Raw genomic sequence first — 10,093 nt, 5'->3', positions numbered from 1 at the left:
TATATAAAATTTTATATCTATTATGCAGCTCAAAATTTAAAAAATAGACATTTACATGCATACCGTTTAATTCGTATATAGCTAACACCAAAATTTTATTTCTTATATTTTTACCACCTAAATCTTTCACGTCACATTTTAATAAAAAGTTTTAATTTTTTAAAAGTAAAATATTCTTTTAATATATATATATATATATATATATATATATATAAGATAAAATTTATGTGAAAATTAAAGTTTAGGAGTTAGACATATAAATGCACAGGAACTTAAAGATATTTATATAAAAAAATGCATAAGACCCATAAATGCCCTGAATAAGATTGTTCGCACGTGACAGCCACGCAAATTTCGCTGTCTGCGTGCGTCCTCTCCTCTCTTTTTCTCCGCCTCCGATAATCCCTAAGCGAACGCATTTCTTGCGCTCTTCAAATACGAGCTTCTCTCCTCCACTTCACACGCTCTTTGTGCTTATACGCGGTTTCTCTCTCCCTCCCTCCCCACGCTCCTCCCTCTCGTTCGCTCGTTGATCCGTTACAGGGATAAGAATGGCCTCAACCGCAGGAGTGGGGATCTCAATCTTGCCGCCGCCGGCGAGTTCCCGAAAAAGCCAGGTATCTCTCCCTTGGATCACATTTTAACCTCGTCGAATTTGTTTTTCACTAGGTCTCGATGGATCTGATTATTGGAGCCTCTCATTCTTGATATTATTTGATTTTTTTTTGTTTTCGGAAGGGTACCACTGATGATTTATCATTATGCGTGTTGTTTTTTTTTTAAAAAAAATTATGCGTTTTGCTCTTTGATGCTTGATCTGATTCCTGGCAAATGGACTAGTTTATTTGCTACTTTGGTCTTCTAGTTGATTTTTGTAGATGCTATTATCCTCGAAGCAATAACTTTCTTGGACTCAAACTCTCTGGATTGTTTAGCTAGTGAAAGCATCGATTGGGTGGCATTGTTTTTTTACATTAAAAAGTGCAATACATGTTTCCTTGGGAACTGTTTTTTCAAGGAAAAAATGACTCGTAGGTAAACGAAATTTTGATACTTGTTTTACACGGAAGTTGTGGTGGTGAAGTAATTTCTGGCTTTCCTGAACACAAGTTGTCAAGAAAGATTAGGGTTGCCCCGAGCATTTTGGGCCCCCAAATTCAATCCAACGATCATGTCTCCTCTTTGGAGCTGAAGGAGCTCTTGTTTTGATGTGTTTGTACGGCACATGCTTTTTTTTCTGTGACGTGGAAAGGGGAACCTTTGATAGAGTAATTTTTCATGACTCAATTTTCATAGAGGTTAATTCATCATTTAATTTTTAGATATTCTCAAATATATTGGATAGTATTGATACTTAGGGCTATTAAAGATTTGATTTCGAGCCGAATAGGGGTCGAAAAAATTTCGGTCCAAAATTTTGGATTGTAGCTCGGCTCATTTATTTCGATCTGAGCCAAAATTTTGATGAATTTTTGAGCGATTAAAAACCTTCGAGCTAACTATGCTAAATTTGCCAAATGTTCGCAATGAGCCATCCATCCCAGCACAGAGGAGTCGGCAGGCTTCACGTTGTCTGGTGTAGAACCTCGACCATCTCCTGCACCCGACATGCCACTGACCTAGGAGAGTCTTCGTCACGCAGGCTGATCCTGCTGAGAGTCTTTGCCCGCGTCGGTCAACAAAAAATGGGGGAGCATGATCACATTATGGGACTCAACGACATCGACAGAAACCGAGTTGACCACATCTCTCGGCGGCCCGCCGCCCTCGACATGCTTTGTCCCATTCGTGAGTTGTACGATACCCCTTTAATAGTTTGTAACACTACAGAGGCCTTACCGTAATGTGATTGCATGAGCTTGTAACACTATGGTCTTTCCGTTGATTTCTCCAACTGAACTCCTTTGGTTTGTGAGTTAAAACTTCCTTAGCTCAACCTCTAAGCATATCACGATAGTATTTTGAGATGTGATGACCCTTTTGAGTCTTATTCAGCTTCCTTCAAATATTGCTTTGGTCTTGTGAGTTGAAATTTATTTTCCTAAGGCTATAAGTTTGGGAGCATATTGTTCTGAGATGCAATGACATTTATGAGGCATTTTCATTAATTTTATTTCTTGAACTTGACCATCACTATGCTAGACCTACACCTACGACGCCTTCTGTCGTGTGTTTCATTGAGTCGAGTGGTCCAACTGAACCAACACCGATCCGCCAAATAATTTGAAGAACTATATTAGGCTCAAGACTAAAAGAAAACTTCAGTCATTTGTTAGTTATTTTTGGGTATAAATAGGGTTTAATATGATTAGGGTTAGGGTTTGAGATTGTTGTCTTGAATCTTAGGAGTTAGGGTTGAGGAGAAAATTGCCTACCTTTCGAATTGTAAGTTTATCTTTTATGTATTTAGGATCGTATTGTTTTGTGTCGGTATAGTAAAATATTTTATTTTACCTAATCTTTGTGGAAACTTGTTTTGTTCCTATCAAATTGGTATTAGAGCCATACCTGGGAGTAATGGCAACTAAGAAAGTCAATGCCTTGGAGGATAAATTAGTGGGAAAGGCGAGTCAAATTAGATAGGAATGGATGAGGATTTCTCGTCCATAGAGGGGCAATTCACGACTGTGGAAGAAATGATGAAAAAATTGTGGAGTTCGATGTAAACCCACCACCACCTTCCATTGGATCAAGCGACGACTTCTCTAGTGATGAGAGTGGTAGCAATTAGAAGGAATGGCATTGCCTTAGGGTTACACGGTAGGAAGCGAACTCGAGCGACAGGAGGGCTGAAACAAGCAGAAGCAGGCTGAATGAGATGGTGTCTTGCGATGCGGGCCTGAAGACTACAATTCCAAGGAATTTGGCCGCTAGGAATTGTGCGACATCAGGAGGGCTGGAGCGAATGACAACAGGTAGAATGGGATAGTGGTTTGTGATCTGTGGTTGGAGAAGATCGATTCAAAGGATTTTGACCTGGAACAAGGAACCATGGTGGGTGGGAACCCGATTGAGGGTTGCATCTACTCGTACTAGTGACTTTTTCTATGACAAAATTTCTTGTAATAGGTAATTCATGAGCCTATGGGCATGGACGAGCCGATTATGGGACGAGCTAGACTTAAGTAAGAAGAGAAATCAATATGAGTTGAGGAAGAGAATCCAACTATTGTTTCATGGGTGGAATGTGCTTTAGTTGAAAAAATTGGGAAGGAGACTGACATAAGAAAGCTAAAGATGTCTTTCTTTGAAGGAGATGATGCTTATGGTTAGGTTTATCACGTGAAGAGATACATTGTTGTTAATAGGCTGATGGAGTAAGAAAAATTAAAGGTGACGACCCTATATTTTGAAAGGAAGGCTCTAGCATGGTATCTAGCCAATCAGAACATGAGAAAAATTTAAGGATCGATTATTGGAATGTTTTAAAACCACTCGAGAAAGGGATCTATACAAGCAAATTTTTGCATTGGCACAGGTAAGGTTCGTCATAGATATTATATAGTGAAATTTGAGAAGATATCCGACTGCTTGAGAGGGGTAACAAAAGTAGCGTTGGAAGGAAACATCATGAAGGGGTTAAAGATAAAGATTTGAGCAACACCTCGTCTGTTGAGATCATGAGAATTGAGAGAAACTATGGAATTATCACATTTGATTGAAAATAAAAATGCAATGGAACAGGTTAATAGTCGAACAATTGGATCACCACATCGAAATGATATAACCATGATGGTACGAAAAAATCAAACATTTGGATTCCATAGAGAGGCTCCACGAGATAGGGTATCCGGCCACGACTGGGAGCGACCTTCAAATGCCTTACAAAGACGGTGATTCAAGAGAAGCAAGCTAAAGGGCTATGTTTTTAGTATGATGAGAAGTTTGTCCCAGGACTTCGTTGCAAGGATTAGCTTTTGCAGGTTTTGACAGCGTGTGATGAGGAGACAAAGAATGAGGAAACATAGGAGGTTGTGGTGGAGGATGAGGATTATCCTGACTTGAATGTAATAGAAGTCTCATTGAAGTCAATGATGGGGTAACACCAAACTACACTATGAAACTTCATGAACAAATTGAGGGACAGGACGTAGTGGTGTTGGTAGATATCGGGACCACACACAACTTCATCTCCACTAAAGTAGTGGAATCATTGGGGCTTGGGATGCTTGATATGGGAAGCTTTGCAGTAATGATGGGGACGAAATAATTGGAGAAGAGCAGATGAGTTTGTAAAGGGTTGGTTTTGACACTACAGAGTATTCAAGTGATAGAAAATTCTTTTCCCTTGGATTTAGGGAGCACTGATGTTGTATCAGCTATGAAATTGTTGCAGTCCTTTGGGAAGTTTAAGATGAATTAGAAACTCTTGAAAATGGAGTTTCAATAGAGAGACAAGAGGATAGTGCTTCGTTGTGACTCTAGTCTGTGCAAGACATTGGTGACACTCAAGACCATAATTAGAGTAATTTAGGATGTAGAGTTGGGGTTCTTTCTTTGATGGAGCTGCATAGAATGAAAGAGACACATGATACAGTGTTGGTAGAGATTTTGGCACCTTTTACAGCTCTTACAATAGTTTGTAAAAGTTTTTCGGTTGCCATACAAATTGTCTCCTTATAAAGAACACAAGAATGCCATAACCCTCGATCAGATGGGCTAACTTCCTCTTTTTACTGGTGCCCCCCTCCCTTTTCTCCTGGTTGGATCAAGGCCAACGTTGATGGGGCTTTCCTCACTTCAGGCCTTGCTAGTGTGGGAATCATTATTCGCAATGAAGTGGAATATTGTTTGGTTGCGGCTTGCTTTAGAATGATGCATTTGGATAGCCCCCTTGTTGAGATTGAGGCGGTATTACACATTAGCATGCTAATTGAGCCCCAAATGTTTGAAACTCACGGTATTATGGTGGAAGGTGACAACAAAAACGTGGTGGATGCTCTCCGACGTACCATGGAAAGGGGCACTTGGATGCAACTGGAGGAATGCAAGCTGACCAACTTTCATCAGGTGCTCTTTTCTTTTGTTCCCAGGTCTAACAATGAAGCAGCTCACTTTTGTGCATAGCTTGTCTTACAAAATAGTTTTGTTTTTAAAAGTCTACAGGATAGACATCCCTTGTCTATTTTTGTTAAAAGGGATAGGAATTTTTGCGAGGTTACCTCATTGTAGCCTCTTTTTTGCTTTTGTTGTCGTGGCTTGTTAGCCTCTATTGTAATTTTTTATTTTATATTAATGCAAAATGCACACCCTTCACGGGGGTTTCTGGGCTTCTCCCATCAGTGTGCGTCCATACCACTACTTCAGGTGCGAAAGGATGAGATTGAGAGATTGATCTAAGAGATGTTGGAGGCAGGGATCATACAACCTAGTGTGAGCCTCTTTTCTAGCCCGATCTTACTAGTGAAGAAGGATGGGAGTCAACGCTTACGTGGGGATTATCGAGCCGGAATAAAAAAATAGTACTTGACAAAATTTTCATCCCAGTGATTGATGAACTACTGTATGAGTTGTTTGGGGTTATAGTTTTTTTCAAGATTGGCTTAAAGTTAGGATACATTAAATTCTGATGCGACCATCAGATATGAACAAGATTATCTTTCAAACTCATGAGGGTCAATAAAAATTTATGATTTATGTCATTCGGGTTCACCAACATCAATAAAAATTTATGATTTATGTCATTCGGGTTCACCAACACCCTGAATACATTTCGATCACTAATGAACAATGTGTTTCAACATTTTCTCTAGATGCTTTTGTTGGTGCTCTTTGATGATATCATAGTGTGCAACCATTTCTTGAAAGACCAATTGATCACTTGAAGGTGTTGACGGTACTCGGTGAGCACCAGTGCTATGTTAACTTGAAGTTTTCATTTGGTTAGTCAAAGGTGGAGTACTTAGGGCATATAGTATCAACAGATCAATCGAAGACCAACGCTATGTGGGATTGGCGACTTTCTAAGACCTTGAAGGGGTTTGAGGCTTACAGGATACTATTGGAAGTTTGTGAAGGGTTATAGCTCAATTATGTGGTCGTTGACAAAGCATTTGAAGAATAAGTTTGGGGGAAGTAATGACCTAGGCTTTTGAGAAGTTAAAATGGTTATGACGAGTTTATCAATGTTTTTTTTACCTGACTTCAGCCAACCAATCTTTGGAGAGATATATGCTTTGGGCTATGGGTTAGACGCAGTCCTCATGTAGTGTCGACGACCCATCACTTTTTTCAGTCAATTGCTAATTATGAGAGTCAAGCTCAAGTCAACTTATGACCGGAGTATATTGTAATTGTGTTTGCTATTCATAAATGGTGACCGCATTTGTTGGTGCGGCGTTTTACAGTATGAACGGATCAACACAATTTTAAATTTATGTTAGAACAATGGATGTTGATTGTGGAAAATTAGAAGTGGTTATCTAAGCTATTGGGGTATGATTTTGATATTCAATATTGCTCGAGATTAGAGAATAAAGACATTGATGCTATATCACGATAGATGGAGGAACTTCAATTGTTGGCACTTTCAGTCCCTTCATTTTAGATTAGGTCCTGAGTCAAGTGAGTGAGGTAGATGAGGAATAGGGCGAGATCCGGTCGGCTTTGTAATTGGAGAGAACAACTATCTTGTTTATTCACTGAATGACCAACATTTAATTTGTCAGGACGCTATGTATTACTCTGAAATTCAAGATACATATCGAAGTTATTACAGGAGTTTCACGACAATATTATCGGGGGTCATTCGAGCGTGCTCAAAACATACTAGAGGATAACAACATACGGTTCATGGTCTCAAGGTGTGATGTGTGCTAATGACACAAGTATATGACGTTAGTAGTAGTACCTGGGAGGTTGCTACAACCTTTAACATTATCGATGAAGGTATGAGAGGAGATGACGATGGATATTGAAGGCTTACCTCTGTCAGAAGCATTTATTGTTACTTGGTGGTGGTGAACCGATTGAGCAAGTACACTCACTTTGTACCTCTACGTTATCCCTAAAATGTTATTTTTGTCATCACTATTTTTATATGGGCGGTTGTTCGTTTGCATGGGATTCTAGAATCGATAATGTTGGATCAAGACAAGGTCTTCTTGAGTCATTGTGGAGAGAGCTGTTTAGAATGCAATGAACTGTATTGAAGAAAATTACAACATAGCACACAAAGATTGATGGACAGGCCGAGTTATTAATCAGAGCGTGGAGACTTATTTGCGTTGCTTTATATCTGACACACATATGTAGTGAGCTAAATGACTTTACCGGACATAGTATTAATACAATCTTGTATCATACAACATGTCGTAACTTTACTTCTCATACCACATATTATGGACACAATACTATGCCAATATCTTTCGGTGAATCAATACTTAAAAGAGAGGCACAAGATGTTGGTAGACTTAAACTCAACAACTTATGAAGAAACAAGCTAACAAACATTTAAGCGATGTGCAGTTTGCAGTAGGAGGTAGGGTGTATCTAAAATTTCGGCCATATCGGCATAAGACATTGGTCAGACATAGGAATGAGAAGCTCTCCCCACACTATTTTAGTCCTTATGAGATCGCTGAGCAATTTGGTGGAGTGGCTTATCATTTAAAATTGACTCCATCAACACTCCATCCTATGTTCCAATCACCACAACTAAAATGCGCTATTGGTGATAGTGTCCTCTTCTTCACTACCCCTTACTTTGACTGAGGATATTTAAGTTCCCTTAGAACCATTTGAGTTAAAAGTGTTGCATCAGGAATCGACCATTGGGAAAGAAGTATTGATTAAATGGAAATGGATGTCAGATTATGATGCGATGTGGGATCCATATAAGTTGATCCAGCAACAGTTTCCTCTCTTCTACCTTGAGGACAATATGTCTTATTAGGAGAGGAGTAATGTTAGATCGGCGCCGTAGGCGCCTACCGCCTTGTGCTCCATTGAGTCGTGTGGTCCCACGGAACCCACATCAAGCCTATCAAATAATTTGAAGACCTATTTTAGGCTCAAGACTAAAAGGATAATTTAGTAATTTGTTAGTTATTATTATTGGGTATAAATAGGGCTTAGTATGATTAGAGTTGGAGTTTGAGGGAGAATTGCCTATCTATCGAATTATAGGTTTATCTTTTATGTATTTGGGATCATATTATTTTGTGTCGGTGGGGTGAAATATTTTATTTATCCTAATCTCTATGGAAAGTTATCTCATTCCCGGCACACTATCCTTGAGGACCAAGTTTTCCCCAAGGCTTGTGAGCGTAAGTTTTTGAGAAGCTATAAACCTTTTGCGATATTGCTTCTGCTTTAGTTTCTCCAACTTGGTCGCTAAGCCTATGCATTGAAAGTTGCTAAGTTCGGCTTTTAGGGCTGTGAGCGTGAGGCTTTGAGATGCAACAGACTGTGCCTTGAGCCTAATTTAATATCTAAAATATGACCCCAAGTCTGTGTTCTAAATATGGCTTATGAACTAGAATTTTGTTTGCAACTAGATTTTTGTTTTTGGGCAGCAAGTTTTGAGAGATAATGGCCCTTCGGAGGCCTTTCCCCTGACTTTGAATTATTTCAATTTGACCTCTGTGCTTGTAAGTTCAAATTTCAAGGACAATACAATCTTGTAGGTAATCCTCAACATTTTCTTGAAGACACAAACCTTAAGCTTGTGCTTGGTTTGGCTAGTTGAATATTTCGGCTTGTAAGGTTTTATAAAATTACCAAGCTACGCCCTTGAAGTTGGCCCATAGAATTTTCGTTTATGTTAATCTAATCTGATCTCCTATATTTAATTTAAACCTAGAAAACCACGCTCCAAATGAATTGCCTTTATGATGTTCATTGATCATCACATATTTTAAGGAGTTGTAGATGTGACATAGATCTTTTAAACGTAAACAAATAATGTAGGTGAACCATGGCTAAACTGGTTTGCTCAGGCTGGACAGAACAGGTTGGTTAAGGATTCATCTAGAATATGCATGGAGGCTGAAGGATGGAGAAGATTATAGTTAGGCAACCTCCAGTTCAGGGGTGCACTGGGTTGGTTGGATGCAGCTGCGGGCTGAGTTGCATCAACTCATTTGAGAAGATGCAGTCTGGCGCCGCTGCTGTTCATGGAATTTTTGTGAATCTTGTTGTTGGATTAATAGATTGTCATAATTGTTGCTTTTTACCGCTTGTGTGTTGATTAGATATGTTAATGAGGGACACCAAACGTATTTGTAGAGCCGCATCTGTTCCTGTCATTAAACTAATTGGAGAATGATGGTGTCAGAGCGGCTACATATGGATTGAGGACGGCGTTGAAGCCACCAGAGCTTCTGAATAAATGTAGCTGCAGCCTTCCAGCGTCCTGTTTTGAGATATCCAAGCTTCTGAATAAATGTAACTTAGCCCAAGGTTAGGGATAAGGCAAGGTTGGTTGGGTCTGCTTAAGCATGCCATTCCAATGCTGTTTTATGGGAAATTATTAAGTTCTCTATAGTTTTCTCCAAAGTTTAAATGGTTGAAGTTGGGAACTGAAGCATTTTGACTTAGAGAGGATAGGCATAAGCCTCAAAAAGAAAAAAAAAAATTAACTAAATAAATTAAAAATAATTCATAAATATGACTTAATGTTTAGATATGTTGATTTGGTTTATTTTTATAAAGAAATAAATGACAAATCTTAATTATAAATATTGATATAAAATAAAAGATTGAAATTTTATTCTAGGTAAATATTCACTTAAATTTTAAATAATCCATAAGGTTCAAGGTCCATGTTAGCCTTATCATTGCTTTCATTATTTTCAAATGAATCATTATTTTTGTTATTATCTAATTTGGTATCTTTTGCAACTTCAAAATGTTCTTCATTCACCACAGTTTTTTTGTACTATCAATTAATCTGAAATCTGATATAATTTAAAGTAAAAATCTAAATTAATAACATAATCAAGCAATCATATTTTAATTATTTTTTGACTTTTTTGAGGCATTGTATCAAATATTTAAAATATCATAATATATATATTAATAGTATAATAGATATACTTTTTTGCATTTTGATTGAGGCGCTGCCTCAAACGCCTCGCGGTATAAAGCTTAA

At 38.3% G+C, this 10,093-nt stretch overlaps 1 protein-coding gene across 1 annotated transcript in view; it reads left to right on the top strand.

The window, feature by feature from the left end:
• Nucleotides 1–344: 344 nt before the first annotated feature.
• LOC110025572 (acyl carrier protein 1, chloroplastic-like) overlaps nucleotides 345–10,093 on the top strand; it is a 24,537-nt gene continuing 14,788 nt past the window's right edge. The window contains exon 1 of the mRNA XM_020726129.1: nucleotides 345–617. Coding sequence (XP_020581788.1) covers nucleotides 552–617 — 66 coding nt within the window. The 5' untranslated portion in view covers nucleotides 345–551. The remainder of the gene's footprint in view (nucleotides 618–10,093) is intronic.

Source organism: Phalaenopsis equestris, unplaced genomic scaffold (assembly GCF_001263595.1).
Source record: "Phalaenopsis equestris unplaced genomic scaffold, ASM126359v1 Scaffold000303, whole genome shotgun sequence".
In the NCBI taxonomy this organism is placed as follows: Eukaryota; Viridiplantae; Streptophyta; class Magnoliopsida; order Asparagales; family Orchidaceae; genus Phalaenopsis; species Phalaenopsis equestris.
This window is presented reverse-complemented; position numbering and strand designations above follow the sequence as displayed.